This window comes from Cnephaeus nilssonii (genome assembly GCF_951640355.1).
Source record: "Cnephaeus nilssonii genome assembly, chromosome: 13".
Classification (NCBI taxonomy): Eukaryota; Metazoa; Chordata; class Mammalia; order Chiroptera; family Vespertilionidae; genus Cnephaeus; species Cnephaeus nilssonii.
This window is the reverse complement of record NC_137084.1, coordinates 45,844,915-45,861,599: the sequence shown is the minus strand read 5'-3', so window position 1 is coordinate 45,861,599 and position 16,685 is coordinate 45,844,915. Positions and strand designations below refer to the sequence as shown.

The following is a 16,685-nucleotide window of genomic DNA, read 5'->3' as shown; positions in this document are numbered from 1 at the left end:
ATAATGAACTATCAGAAAGGGAAACTAAGAAAACAATCCCATTTACAACTGCATTAAAAAAAATACCTAGAAATAAATTTAACCAAGGATGTAAAAGACCTGTACTCAGAAAATTATAAGACACTGAAGAAAGAAGATACAAGTAAGTGGAAGCATACACAGTGTTCATGGATAGGAAGAATTAACATAATTAAAATATCCATACTATTGCCCTGGTGGGTGGTTCAGTTAGTCGGAGCATCGTCCTGTGCACCAAAAGGTTGTGGGTTAGATTCCAGATCAGGGCACACACCTAGGTTGCTAGTTTGATCCCTGGTTAGGGTGTGTATGAGAGGCAACCGATCAATGTTTCTCTCTCACATTGATGTTTCTTTCTCCCTCTCTCTCTCTCTTTCTCTCTCTCTCTCCCTCTCTCTAGTGAATAAATATACCCCCAAATGAGTATAAAAAATTAAAATGTCCATACTACCCATAGTAATCAAAACAGCATGGTAGTGGCATAAAAACAGACACATAGATCAATGGAACAGAATAGAGAGCCCAGAAATAAACCCATGCCTTTATGGTCAATTAATATTTGACAAAGGAGGCAAGAACATACAATGGGGTAAAGATAGTCTATTCAATAAATGGTGCTGGGAAAATAGGACAAAAATGCATTAAAAAAGGAAACTAGATCACCTTCTTACACCATACACTAAAATAAACTAAAAATGGATTAAAAATGTAAGCCCAGCTTGTGTGGCTCAGTGGTTGAGCATCAATCCATGAACCAGGAGGTCACCAGAGCACATGCCAGGTTGCAGGATAAATCCCCGGTAGGGAAAGTGCAAGAGGCAGCCAATCAATGTTTCTCTCTTTTCGATGGATCCACTATTTAGTCTATACAACATCAGGCAACATCATCTAAGGGTGGAGATTTGAGGAGAGAGATACTATTCTCAGTCGGGGTGTCCTACGTGAGACTGCATAGACCCCATGTGCTATAGCTGTACAGCTCAACCTTTCATTTTCACACAAGCATGCACATGCAACCATTTCCCCCAGCATTCTCACACCACTAAGAGTTCACAGAGCTGTGTACAGCACATAGATATGGAGGAGACAGGAAGAAGCAGTGAAAAGAACACTAAGTGTGGAACCATGGGCTTTGGTTTGGCCCCTTCGTGAGCTGTGGGATGTCAAGAATTGGTTTTTCAGTAGGTAACATGGTGCTAACTTACCTCCTCTGACTATTGTGAGAATGAGGAGAAACAGGGGATGTGAGACCTCTCTATAAACTTCACAGCACTGTGCACATGGTGGAATTATTCCTACTAGAGGCCTGGTATTTGTAAGACGCCCTAGAGAAAGTTGCTAAAGATAAGCTTCCCAATAAAACTGATGCACAATCACAAGAAAGCCTCCAGGAGGTCAACTAAGACTTGATATGGAAAATAGGGTCTGTGGTCCAGCAGCACCAGCATCTTCTGCGATCTTGTTAAAAATGCAAAACTCAAATCCCAGCTCAAAATTGAATCCAAATCTACTGAATTAGAATCTGCATTTTAACAAAATGCCCTGGTGGTATGACTGCACACTGAAGCTGGAGACTCACTGGTCCCGTCAGTGGGGTCAGGGCCTGCCTTTTCCCTCACTTGCCCCTGGAGCCGCTCAGCTGCCTCCATTTTAGATTTTGGACTCTTATCCAGATCTGCTCTGGGGAGAAACGGAGCATGAACTAACCTGTTCTTATTCCTTTAGCAAGATTCTGTATTTTCATTCCTGAGCTGGGAAATTATTATAACTATGCCCATAATAATTGTAAAGAAATAAGAAATGGTAGAATCGTGTTCAAGAAAGCATAATGAATTTCTGAAGTTTATCATCTAAAATGATTCAAATTAACAATAACAACAATATCCTATTGCTTAATTGATTTGCACCGTGTTAATCCGGAAAAGTTGTCAGTGCAAAATGACTCATTCCCTAAAGGTCTTAAATAAGATTCTAAAATCACCTCCCATGGCTTTCCTGCACTTTGAAGTGACAGAACGACAGCAGAGATGGGCACTGCCCCCTACGTCTAGAATGGCTGATACACAAACATCTCTCAACAATAACATCCTCATCCAAAAATAACCTGCAATAAGGAGGCTATTTCTGGGATTTGCTTGTGCATTTTAGTTAACAAGCATCTGTGCACCTGTGGGCAGAGCCCCAGGACCAGGATGGTCTCAAGGGGGGCGTTGTACAGTTGATCAGCAAACTTGTTAATGCTTCCTCCATAGGAAGTCCTGTTCTAAAAACATGGAGATGAATCCAACTCTTAGGGCAAAACCCTCATGGAGAAAAAAATTGGGAGCCATAATGGGAGATAAGGAGGATAAGGAGGAAAGAGTCTGAGAAAGCATCCCAGGAGAAAACTTTGGAGATGAAGGGTGAAAGGGGGTTTGGTCAACAAACAGAGGTATGAGAACAACCTGCACAAGGCTTGGAAAGAGAAAGGGCTTGTGAGTGTTCTTCTTCCGGCAGGACAACAATGTAATGCTATGGGAGAAAAACTCAAGATAAGTAGCCCTTTTTGGATCATGTCAAAAACTATGGATAGGCATGTGACAGGGGGTAGGGGAGGCTGGGGGAAGGTCAATGGGGAAAAAAAAAGGAGATATATGTACTACTATATGTAATACTTTAAACAATTAAAAAATAAAACTATGAATAATTCATGGACCTGTCAGAATGCTTTGTTGTCCTCTAGTTATGTAACAGCCTTCAGGTGACTGCTCTGAGCTCATTGCTCCCTAGTCAGCCCACACCCAAGCCCAGTTTCCCACCCCATCTTTGGGCACTCTATTCCATTCTTCTGCCCCCTTGCTCATGGAAGAGGTCTACTGGTCTTCCAGCTTCAGCTCTGGGATTGCCTGTTTTTGAGGTCTCCACACCACTCAGAAACCTGACTCTTCCTCTCCTCACCATGGACAGGTAGTAATACAGTAGAAAGCATGAATTAGAAGAAAAGGAGTTGATCTTGGTTTGGGACAACTTGAAGCTGAAGTACTTGTAGGAAATCCAGTATTTGTACTAGTAAGATGTCCCAGGCAGTGGGTTTTGGGTCAGGGAAGAGATAACGATTGTACATATGGATTTGAGACTCATCATAAAATTGAAGCAAATGTTCTATCACCTACCTGCTTCTGCCCCCTGCATATCTTCTTTCTCTTCTGTTGTAGTGGATGAATCCAGCGCTTCCACAATCTTGTGCCCCCCCTCACCCCTCCACACACATACATACCATTACTCAAAAACAGTGCACCAGCATTCTCCTCTCCTGCATTGTAAAATTTATTCTCTCCTTTGGATCAATGCCTCTGGGAATCCCATTTCTTTAAATGATTTTTTAAAAAGGCCAGAAACATCTTGATCTCACTTGCCTTTCCAGCAACTATTCCATATCTCTGCCTCTTTACAGCCACTCATTGGATAATCTGTGTTCAGTCTCCAATTCCCTCCTCACATTCTCCTCTAGCTTTTGTCCCCAACTCCACCAAAACTGCTCTTCCCAAGGTCACCAATGACTTCACTTGACTAACTCCATAGTCTTCATCTTACTGACTTAGCAGCTTTCTTTATGTATTTCCAAGACACTACAATCTTAATCTCCAGCTTCACCTCCCATCCTTCTGGCTACTCCTTCTCGGTATCTTTTCTGGTTCTGCTTCATCTTCCTGACTCCTGCCCAGGGATGAGACCTTGGACCGCTTTTCTTTTCTACCTACCTACTTGACTTCTTCACCCGATGTCTAATAGGCAACTTGAATTTAATTTACCCCAAACTGAGCCCTTGATTTCCTCCTTCAGAATTGTATTTTCTACCACAGTTTTTCCGACCTCAGTTAATGGCCATTCTAATCTTCTAGGTTGCTCAGGACAAAACCTTGGTGTTGAGAGTGTTGTCAACAAATTGCAGTGGAGGCAGTCCCGAGCTCCTATCCTCCCACAGAAATATTGAAAAACAAGCAGAAACGGTCAGAATCCACTTTGTCAGAATTCTGGAACATTGCCAAATGTTTACAGCAACAACCAAATGTTGAATTAAGAAAATGGAAACTTCCAAAGTGTAAGGTGGTTAATAGGGGCTGTGGGAGATGGAAATGGAGGCTATTTATAGCAGGTACAGAGTTTCAATTTGGAATGACGAAAAATTTTGGAGATGGATAGTGGTGATAGTTGCACAACAACATCAATGTACATAATGCCACTGAACTGTATACTTAAAATGATTAAAATGGTAAATCCTATTCCATGTATATTTTATCACAATAAAAAATGAGACAGAAAAAAACTAGTAAAGCTTTGTGGCATTTTTTACTAGCCTTTGCCCTACCCTGCTTGTCAACAGTCTTGAACATGTTAGCCCATGTCACCAGTGTGAGGTCTATTCCCTGGTTCTGGAAGAAGCATAGTAGACCTCATTTGCAAATTATTGTGTCCATCTGTTCTAACCTGTCTCAGGGCCATTTGAAGAACTAATGCAAGGCACTTGTCTCTGTCTTACCTAAATCAGAACTCACCCAGGTTGGAGAAGCAGCAGACATTGCTTGAAAACATGGTAAGGCTAACAATCCTCAGACACCTGAGGTAAAAGATTACGGATATATAATGAAAAAGGAGGAGGAGGAGGAGGAGGAGGAGGAGGAGGAGGAGGAGGAGGAGGAGGAGGAAGAGGAGGGGAGGGAGAAGGAGAGGAGGAGGGAGAGGAAGGGGATGAGGGGGAGGAGGGGGAGGAGGGGGAAGAGAAGGAGGTGGTGGCCTGGGAAGAGAATCTGAGGAGAGAGTTTCTTCGGGAAACTGGGGAATTCAAAAGGACCTATATACTAGTATAAGGAGGAATTTCGAAAGCCACATACATGCTTAGAAAAGAACTAAGATAACCTCAAGCTTTCAGCTTAGGTTGGTCCCTAGGTTTAGTGGAAGTCTGGGTAAGTGTTGAAGAAGAGCCATAGCACAAAGCAAATATGTAAAGATGAGAAGTGTGTTTGTTCATTTGTTTGGTTAACTTATGAGGTTCAAGAAAATCTCTGTCAAAACAATAGCTGAAAGCATGCTGAGGAACAGAGACTTCAGTGACCACACACGAAAAGTAATATAGTCTCTGGAAAAAAAATAGTTAAGAGAAGTCACTAGACAAATACTAGTAAACCATTATATCCTTAAACAATATAAAAAAAAACAAAAGACACCAAACCAACCAAACAAAACCTAACCCCAGCAAACACTGAGGGGAAGGGAAAGTCTAATTTTCAGAGTTACCACATCAATATTCAAATGTTTCACTTTTCAACAACAATAAAAAATCATAAACAAACAGAAAAGTATGGCCCATTCAAAGGATCAAAATTAATCGACTGAAACAGTCCCCAAGAAAACCCAGACATTGGGCATACTACATAAAGACTTTAAAGTAATTCTTAAATATGCATAAAGAACTAAAGGATAACATGGACAAAAACTGTAAGAATAAGGAAAGTGATGTATGAACTAAATGAGAAGGTCATGAAAGATAAAATATAAGAAGGAACCAAAGGGCAATTCTGGAGATGAAAAGTAAAATTATTGAAATAAAAACTTCTTGGCAAACCAGTATAGGATTTCCTCAAAAAATTAAAAATAGAATGTCATAGGATCCAGCAATCCCACTGCTGGGTATATCCAAAGAAAATTAGATCAATATCTCAAAGAAATATCTGCACTCCCATGTTCATAGCAGCAATATTCATAATAGCTAAGATATGGAAACAACCTAAGTGTCTGTCAAAGATGAATGGATAAAGAAAATGTAACACACACACACACACACACACACACACACACACACAATTATTCAGCCTTTTAAAAAAAGTAAACCCTATCATTTGCAACAACATGGATGAAACTGGAGGACATCATGAGAAGTAAAATAAGCTAGACACAGAAAGACAAATACTGCATGATAACACGTATAGGTGAAATCTAAGAAAGTTGAACTCATGAAAGCAAAGAATAAAATGGTAGTTGCCAGAGGCTGGGGAAATTGGAAATATTGATAAATAAAAATTTTAAAAACTCATGAGGGGTTCAATTAAAATTTGAGCATGCAGAAGACAGAATCAGTGATCTTGAAGATAGAACAACTGAAATTATCCAGTCTAAGAAGCAGGAAAAAAAAATTAAGAAACATGAATAGAGCCCGTGGGACATCATCAAAGAAATATTTTAATAATAACTGAAAATTTCCCAAGTTTGAGGAAAGACATGACTCTACACATTCAAGATGTTCAAAGAACTCCAACTAAAATAAACTCAAAGACCTACACTAAGACACATTATAGTTAAACTGTCAAGACAAGACAGAGAATTGTGAAAGAAGCAAGAGGGCAGCAACTTGTCATGTATAAGCACTCCTCAAAAAGATTAACAGCCCATCTCTCACCAGAATCCATAAAGCCCAAAAAGCAATGGGGTGACATATTTAAAGTGCTGAAAGAAAGAAAAAATTGTCAATCAATAATCCAATACCTAGCAAAACTGTCCTTTGAAAATGAGGGAGAAATTAAGACATTCCCAGATAAACAAAAACTCAGGAAGTTCCCTACCAGTAGATAGAACCTAAAATAAGAGCCAAAGAGAGCCCTCAAAGAAAATTATGAACCTACATGAAGAAATAAAGATCTCCAGGTGAAGGCAGCTACATGGACAAATATAAAAGTCCGTATCATTGGTTTGTAACTCCACTTTTTATTTCCTATGTCATTTAAAAGACAAATGCATAAAATAATTATAAATCTATGTTATTGGACACATAATCTTTAATTATGTAATTTGTGATGACAACAACATAAAGATAGGACAAAGCTGTATAAGAGCAGAGTTTTGTATGCTATTGAAGTTAAGTTGTTATCATTCAAACTAGACTGATATAAATTTAAGATGTTCAATGTAATCTCTTTGGTAGCCACAAAGAAATTATCTAAATATCTAAAAAAAATGCACACTAAGAAAATGTGAAGGGGATCAAAACATTTCACTGCAAAAAATAAAAAATAAACTAAACACAAAAAAATGTAATGGTGTTTAAAAAAATTTATAAGGCGTATGGAAAACAAATACCAAATGGCAGAAGTAAATCCTTCTTTATTAGTAATTATACTAAATGTAAACAAATTAAACTCTCTAATAAAAAAGCAGAGGTTGGCAGACTGAATTCTAAAAATAAAATGAAAAATACAATATCTATCCATGAGTTTTTAAATATAAAGACATAAACAGGTTGCAAGTAAAAATATGAAAAAATGCATTCCATGCAAATGGTAACCAAAAGAAAGCTGAGGTAACTGTATTAATATCAGACAAAATATACTTAAAGTCAAAAATTGTTACTGGAGACAAAGAAGGACAATAAAAAAGGAACTGAATCATCAAGAAATGTAACAATTATAAACATATATGCACCAAATAGAGTCCCAAAACATTTGGGGCAACTATTAACAGAATTGAAGGGAGAAATATAGTGGAGACTTGTGAAGACTTCAGTATCCCACTTTCAATTATAGATAGAATATGCACAATGGAATGAAGATATAAATTATTAATAGAAGTACAACTGGAAAATTCACAAATATGTGGAAATTAAGTAACATACTCTTAAGCAAAGATTGAAGAAATCACAAGAGAAACTAGAAAATACCTTAAGATAAAAAAAACAACCACAACATACCTAAATTTATTGAATGCAGAAAAAGCAGTGCTCAGAGGGAAATTTATAGGCATAAATACCTATAGTGGAAAAGAAGATCTCAAATCGATAACTTAATTTTATACTTTGAGTAACTAGTAGAAAAACTAAACCCAAAACTAGCAAAAGAAATAAAATAATAAATAATAGAATGGAGATAGATTAAATAGGGAAGAGAAAAACAATAGAGTATCGATGAAACAAAAAATCAGTTCTTGGAAAAGATCAATAAAATTGACAATCCTTTAGCTACTAGCTACTGCTAAAGAAAACAGAGAAAAGATGCAAATAACTAAAATCAGAAATCATAGCAGGGATATGACTGCTTCCTTAAGCAATAAAATTATAAGAACACTATACACAATTATACTCCAACAAATCAGATCACGGAGACTAAATGGACAAATTCCTAGAAATACACCTATTACCTAAACTGGCTTAAAAAGAAATAGAAAATCTCAACAGACTTATAACAAGAAAAAAGATTGAACCACTAATCCAAAACCTCCCAACAAAGAAAATTACCAGGACCAGATAGCTTTACTGGTGAATTCCACCATTTAAAGAAATAACACCAATCCTTCACATATTCCTTCAAAAAATAAAAGAGGAAACACTTCTTAACTCATTTGATGAGACCAGCATTACCCTGATACCAAAGACATAACAAGAAAATTATAGACCAATATCCTTCATAAATATAGATACAAGAATGCTCAACGAAATACTAGCAAATTGAATCCAACTGCATATTAAGAGGATTATACAACAAAAACCATATGGGATTTATGACAGGAATGCAAGAACAGTTCAACGTAAGAAAATCAATCCATTTACTTACTGTTCTTTGAACATGCCAGATACACATCTCAGGGCCTTTGCACTTGCTGTTCCTCCACCTCGAACACTCTTCCTAGAGACATCAGCCTGGCTGACTTGCTCATTTCCTTCAGATTTTTTCCTAGTCGCCGTCACGTGAGTACTCCCCTGTTTATCCTATCTAAAATTTCACACACAGATAAGACCCTGAAATTCCGTATTCTCCTTCTCTATTTTTTCTCATTATTTTCACTAAGATACTATATATTTTTAAATGCATATTTATAGCCCATTTGGAATGTAAACTACATAGGGCAGAATCTCCCCCGCCCCTCCACCCCCATTTTGTTTGCTGCTGGCTATCCTAGTAGCGAGAACAGTTCCTGGAACAGAATAACTGCTCAACAAATATACAGTCAATGATTTAACCCATTTACAGGTGGAGGTTAAAGCCATAGTATGAATGATAGCTTCAGGAACACTGCAGAGAGTAAGAGGGATGTAGGTTGAGCACAAACCCTGGTGAACTCTATCATCAGGGGAAAAGCAGCTGATCCCATGCAGAGCCGAATATAATGTTATTGACTGAATGAGAGTGAATCCTACCTACCAAGATCATCAATGATCTCACTAAATTCTAACCACCTTGAATATTAAACCTTGAGATGCAAGGGCATAAAAAAATAGAGAAACTCAGCACCTCTCACTTTAGACTGAATTTTTTAGAGTAACTCCCTAGCACAGTGGTTGGCAAACCGTGGCTCGCGAGCCACATGCAGCTCTTTGACCCCTTGAGTGTGGCTCTTCCACACAATACCACGTGCAGGAGCGCACGTACAGTGCGATTGAAACTTCGTGGCCCATGCGCAGAAGTCGGTTTTCGGCCTGGGCGAGTCTATTTTGAAGAAGTGGTGTCAGAACACTCAAGGGGCCAAAGAGCCGCATGTGGCTCGTGAACCACAGTTTGCCGACCACTGCCCTAGCATGTTGAATTCCCCACTGGCAGGCACATTGTGGGGAATTGCAAAGGAACCCTCACATTGTGATAGTGTACATAAGGAATTCCTATCAGGTAGCTATAATAATAAAAGTGTAATATGCTAATTAGACCGGACAGCCAAACATCCTTCTAGACAAAGCCAGGGCTGTGAAGAAAGCTGCTGCAGCTGCAAGAATTTTGTGCATCGGGCCTCTAGTCGTCCATATATATTAAACCCTAAGCGACCGAATGACTGGTCGACCAGTCGCTATGACGCACACTGACCACCAGGGGCAGACGCTCAAAGCAGGAGTTGCCCCCTGGTGGTCAGTGCACTCCCACAGCGGGAGCGCCGCTCAGCTGACCAACCCGTTCCGATGGCCCACCAGCCCGGCAGTAGCCATTCCCTCCCTCAGTAGTCCTGCAGGTCCAATCTCCGGAGAATAGGCCAGGCACTGAAGGACCAGCACCACTGGCATGATCCCAACAGTGCCACCGGCCTCCTGGAAGGCAGCCTTGGGCCTCACAGCCGCTTCCCCTCCCTAGACGCACCATAAGGAAGAAATGATATAAAAGCGGCCACCAGGTGGCTCCTGGCAACCAGCGTGAACATCAGCAGGACAGATCCGGATCCCAGACTGGCAAGGGCGTCCCACTGCCCTGCCCAGAGGACCTATTGCATCCCAGCCCCGCCACCACTCCCATTGGGATGGGCGCCAGATGCAGGGCTCATGGCTGGTGAGCGCTGCTGTGGCGGTGCGAGCCTCTCCCTATTAGGATTGACTGGGCACGAGCCCGCGGCAGGCACAGCAGGGTCGGGATGAGCAGGAGTGGCAGGCAGGAGCTGCAGGCGGCGTTGAATTGTGGGTATCGGCCCGGTCCCCACAGGCCACCCTGAGGGGCCCCACCTGTGTGCAAATTCATGCACCAGGCCCCTAGTCCATATATATATATAAAGGTCTAAGTGACCATTCGACCAGTAGCTATGACATGCACTGACCACCAGGGGGCAGACGCTCAACATACAGGCATGGGAACATGGAACAGACTGATGAATCTCAGAGGAAAGGGGGGAGGGCAGGAAGAGATTAACCAAAGATCTTATATGCATACTAGAGGCCTGGTGCAGATTCATACACCGTTGGGGTCCCTCAGCCTGGCCTGTGGGGATCAGGCCAAAACTGGCAGTCCGACATCCCCCGAGGGGTCCCAGATTGCAAGAGGGTGCAGGCTAGGCCGAGGGATCCCACCAGTGCACGAATCCATGCACCAGGCCTCTAGTTATATAAGAAATTGGGTGACTTAAAAACAAAAAAAAAGTGAATCCTTGCCTACACAGAGCACCGTTATGCAATGCAAATAATTTGCAGTAGGTTATTAATGGTGAGCGCTAAGTAAATATGTTTATCCCCAAATGCTAGAGGAACCCAGCAGTGGGGTGGGATGAGTCCTCATTGAAGAGATCTGGGAAATCTTGGGGGAGGGGAAATTCAAGCTGGGCTTTGAGGAATGAGACTTTTAAATGCAGAGCAATAAAATGTGTGTGTGGTGAAGGAGACAGGCAGTAGATCAGGGACGTGAAATGGTTTTGAATCTAGAAACAAAGGTTGAAGCTTTGGCTGCCTGGTATGTCAGATTCAAAGTACAGTATTGGGGAAACCACGGAAGATGTTTGAGAAAAGGACAAAAGGAGTCGAGACTGGCATCAACAAAAGATATGTCAAATACATTTTTCTGTTCTAATGAACCAATGTAACTCCAAACAATTTGTAACTATGGTAATTCATTTTGCAAACTCCACTGCCTGAAAACTTTTCAATGATGTCTCATTGTTCTTAAAATAAAGACCCAACCCTTTATCATAACCCACAGGATCCATATAATTCAGCCTGTACTTTCTGCTCCCACCACACTGGCTTAGTCTCTTTGCTGCTGCCACAATGGCTTATTCAAAGTTCTCCTCCCACCACAGGGCTTTTGTACCTGCTGTCCATATGCCTAGACAGGTGTCCCCCCCTCCTCTTTGCCTAGTTAAATCCTCTTCCTTCAGATCACAGCTTAGGCATTCCATCCTGAGGGAAACTCTCCAATCTCCCCATTTCTATCATGGCACTGCAAATTTCTCCATCACAGCACTTAGTTGCAGGCTCGATCCCCAACAGAGGACGTGCAGGAGGCAGCCTATCAATGATTCTCATCATTGATATTTCTCTTTCCCTCTCCCTTCCTCTCTGAAATCAATAAAAATACATTTTAAAAAATAAAAAATGAAAGGACGCCTGGAGATCCACATATAGTGTCACCATCCACTTAATCAAGAAACCTGTTTCTTGTTTCCTCCTTCCTTTAGCCCTCACATTCACTTCATCAGCAGGAAGTCCTGTTTATAAACTCCATACGGGTAGAATTTTCTGTTTATTTGGTATAGTATCCCTGGTGGCTTAGAATAGGGCCTGGCACACACGAGATGCTTAATTAATACTTTTTTGAATAAAAGAATTCATGTTGCCCTTGAAAATAGCACCTTTAAAAGAAAACAATTTTAAAACTCTCATTTGAGAATTTGTTAATATGTGCACTAATTTTTAAAAAATGTAGACTATGGAAGTTTCATTTGCCATTCCAGTTGCTGAAACATGTTAAGACTAAATTCTCAAAGGGAGACAGGTATGCTATGCTGCCAGAATATATATAGAAGTAGAATGTAATAATTTTATTCAAGTGTGCTCTTGTTACCTGATCCACAAATATTTAAAAGATATTTTATTTTATAAAAACTTACACCTGCAAGTAATGAATTGACCATAACAGAGGGTTTAACCTGGAATACAGGATATGCTGAGGGGGCCTATAAACCCCTAAAATTATATGCAAAATCTAACATGTATATTGGCATGTGTATCTTTTTGGTGAGAGAGTTCATAGCGTAATCAGATTTTCAAAGAAGTCTATGACCGGAGAGGTTAAAAAAATTACTTAACTATAAACAGTCACAAAGTCTTTTAAACATGAATTTATACAATAAAATAACATCCAACAGCTCCATCTATGGGTAGGTCATCATCAACTAACAGAAATAATGACAACTACCAGAGATCAGTGCATCTTATGAATGCTTTTGTTTAAATCATGTCACTCTAGTGGGAATTTATTAACTATAGTATCACAGTTTTTCTTTCCAGATATAGATGCAAAAATTAGGAGACTGTTGATGAATTCTACTTACAGTACTTCAGCACCAAAAAATTGGGCAGTTATGCTGATATATGTATGTACAGTTCAACATTTGTCAGTCTTAAAACGCTCATTTATAGTGAAATCTATATAAAACCGTTAAAAACATTTCTATTTACATTTTTTAAAAATGAAAAGTATAATTTCCTTTGCCACAACTTGTCAAAACTGCCTTATCCTCCCACCCTCTTACCCCTCACTCTACTTGCGACAGTGGTCACAAGACCCAAACATATTGCTTAAACAAACTATGTCCTAAAAAGGTAGAATGCTTTAAAACATTACATTTAGAACTGTAAATGAACCTTTTATACATTTCAAAGGGGGTTAAACAAAAGTATGTAAAAGATTTTTCAAAGTCTCAGTCCAACATGAATGTGCAATTTCAATATAAAGATAGCAACATATGAACAATTTGTTTTCCTGAACATAACTGAACATTTCCTTTGGGTCAGAAAATGTTTCTTTTTCCTCTGCTTCACAATGAAACATTTTCTTGTAAGTTTTCTTAAAGTGGGGAGGGGGAGGTGGAAATGTAGGCAATCCTGGTTCACAGGAAATTTGTCAGAAGGAACATAGTCTGCTTTAAAACGTTTACATTTAAATAAATAGAAGGCAAGTGTGCTGGCCCGGAGCACAAAGGAACAACACAATAAATTAGCATACAATTGGTGAGAATGTACAAACCACCAGAAAAGCACTTCCCACTGGTTAGGGATCTGATTTTTCATCATCCAACAAGGACTCTTTAATGCCAGTATTTTTCTAGTTATTTTATAAACTATGATCTGAGCAAATGTAAAATGTTGAATTGGTTAATTCAACCCTTCCAGGGATTTGCAAAAACATACAAGATTAAAGGGGGGGAAAAACTGTTCCTGTCACACTGTTTCAAAGTACAAACTATTCACATTCTCTTTTTTTGATGGTGTTTTGCTCAGTAGAAGCCAGCAGAGGAACATTCACAGAAAAAAAGTCTCTTTCCACTGCAAGGCAAACTTTTCCATCAGCCACGGTCCAACAGAGGAAGAATATCAGGTCTCCTGCCCTGTAGATGTGCATCTCTTTTTCTTTTTTTTTCTTTTTTTCCTTTTTTCTTTCTTTTCTCTTTTTTAAAAGTACCTTCCCTGTTTTGTTTTGCTTTAAAATGCTTCTCCTGCAGCAATTCTTGTTGAAATACTGCTGCTGCGGGATCTACAGCCTAAGCATGGGCAAAGTGCTCTCTTTACACATCAAAATACAAGGGCTTCCCTGGACCCTTGGTAACCAAGTAGGTTTTAAAGTGCACTCCTGTATCCGAAACACTAGGATCGTTCAGCAGAACTCTGAGAGGGACTGGGCTCAGTTCCATCCTCTGTGCTACTGTCTATGTCCTGCTCCATTGCTGTTTCATCGTCATCCAACTGCTGACTGGTGAAGTTGTTTAGCTCAAGGAGCCCGCTGGGCTCTACTACCACATTGGAGCTGGAGTGACAAGGAATAGCGTACTGAGGAATGGCCTGGAAGAGAAGACACAGGAGAAAAGCTTTATGGAAAAGAAAAGGTAACAGAAAGATTATCCAACAACCCTAAAGAAGAAAAAAGGAATCTGACATTTATTAGACAATTACTACACGTTGGACACTGTGCTAGGTACTTTCACATGATATTCTACTAAATCCCCATAATAACACTATAAGGAAAATACTATTCCCATTTTACAAATGAGGAAACTAAGAGGGTCAGTGACTTAATCAAGGTCACAGTTGGTCAGGGTTAATGTCAGGATTCAAAGCCAAGTCCTATTAAACTCGAAGTAATCCTTCTACTCCTTGAGGGTTCCTCTTCTAACAAAGGAGGATGAAAGCTGTGCCTAATTCAAGAGACAGACTTTGAAGGACATTTTCATTTGATCATTAAGCACATTTTAAATGTATACGTAGTCAGATTTTTTGTTTGCCCCCCCCCCTTCTCCCCGCCCCCCTTCCACATAGCTAATCCTTGTGAAAAAGTCTCAGAGTCAGGAGACCAGGATTTTTGTTCAGCTTTGGCTCTAACTGTGGACCTCTGAAAAAATCACTTCACTTCCTTGAGCTTTTATACAAAAACTTTTATACAAAAGTTTGCTTTTGTGTAAAATAAGATGGCTGAAGAAGATATATTCTAAAGATCCTTACAGTTTTAAAATTCTATGAATTGCACATATATAGACTCTTTCAGGATAGTAGATATATTCTATCTTGTTTACTACTCTAATCTCAGCACCTAGCACAGTGCCTGGAACATAGAGTTAAATAATACATGTGGAATGAATGAACAAACGAATGAACGAATGAATAAACGAACTATACATTACCTCTGTCTACAAAGAATTCATGCTTTTCATTCAAAGCATTTACTATCAAAGCACTTCTGCAGACTTCCTTCACTCATCCCCATAGGTATTTTTCTAAATCAGTAAAATCAGTATGTACTTCAGGTCAAAGCTAAGTATAACTAATAAGATCTGAAAATGTTCTAGCAATGTATTAATGATAATTATAATAACATGAGCTATTTTTATTGAATCTATCAGACACTTGACCAGCTGCTTTATATACATCTTCTGACCTAATCCTCAAAACAACACTGTGAGGTGAATGTCATTGTTTCCATTTCATACATGACAAAATTGAGGTTAACTTTGTTGCTCAAAACCAAAATGCTGACAAGGAGTACAGGTGAGATTCAAATCTAGGTATTTCTGACTCCAAAAGCTTGATTCTTAATCACTATGCTGCTCTTCCCTCTGACATAGCAATCTAGCACATGGTACATGCTAAAAGTTAGCTGAGTATTCTGAAGAGAAACTATTAAATAGCTATTATCCTGATACATGCAATCGATTGCATTTTCACTCCTGTTCAGAAAGTGCAGAAAGTAATTTCCAATTAAGCTATCCAAAATTATTTTCAATTTAGTGAGTATACCAATTTAACCCCCCAGGAGCCATAATAAATTTTAGTAAAAATAGTATTAGCTACAATTTATTGGGCAATCACTGTGAGCCAGGTACTGTGCCAGGTGCTTCATCTCAATTTTATGTAATCCTTACATCAATCATGTAAAGTAGGCGTACCTTAGTCCCACTTTACTGATGAGGAGACTAAGGTACAGTGAGGTTAAGTAAGTAGCCTTGCCCAAAGTCACACAGTGAATGGCAAAGCCAGGAAAACATTCCTTTTTCACTATACCTCTTCAGAGAAAAACAACAACAAATCCCTTTGTCAAAGATTATTTAATTCACTAACATTTATTTTTTAATAGGGGGGAAAACAAGATATTTAAATAATTCAATGGCCAGTTCAATTTGCCTTTAAGCATTTTCCCCATACTTAATTATATCATATTTGGATTAATACTGGTTAATTTGCATTCTCTCAGAGCTTGGCATCATGGAAAAGGAAGTTTACCACAGGAACTGCCAAGTGTGAATCTAGAGTAAAATCCTAGACTATTCACATTTCATAAATCTAAAAATTCTCAATTAACTAAAATTGTTGCTCTGATACCTTCTGAGACAAGTATCAGTTTATCAAAAAATGACAATTGTCAAACAGCCTGGTACTTTGGAAGGGGAGAGGGAATAAAACACAATTCCTAAGGGCTAGTCCAAACCAAATCTTGGTCTATTATGCATGATGAAAGATGAGTTTAGAATGAAGAGAATGTGAGACTCATGTTCACTAGCCTGTACTTACCAAGACAGGGCAGTAACCATAATGAGATTTTTCAATAATAATGATTGAAATAAAAAGCAAAGCTTTACGGTTAATCCCAAGTTAGATATAAAGTTAAATTACTTAGAAAATTTTCTTACTTGTTTCTCTAGACATTTCAGTTAGTTAAGTTTTTATTATCCTAAAAACCATAAATTTGGAT

General features: G+C 39.1%; 1 protein-coding gene across 8 annotated transcripts in view; it reads right to left on the bottom strand.

The window, feature by feature from the left end:
• Positions 1–12,337: 12,337 nt before the first annotated feature.
• EMSY (EMSY transcriptional repressor, BRCA2 interacting) overlaps positions 12,338–16,685 on the bottom strand; it is an 80,055-nt gene continuing 75,707 nt past the window's right edge. For all 8 annotated transcript variants that reach the window (XM_079786945.1, XM_079786948.1, XM_079786947.1 and 5 more), the window contains one exon: positions 12,338–14,284. In XM_079786945.1, coding sequence (XP_079643071.1) covers positions 14,090–14,284 — 195 coding nt within the window. In that variant the 3' untranslated portion in view covers positions 12,338–14,089. The remainder of the gene's footprint in view (positions 14,285–16,685) is intronic.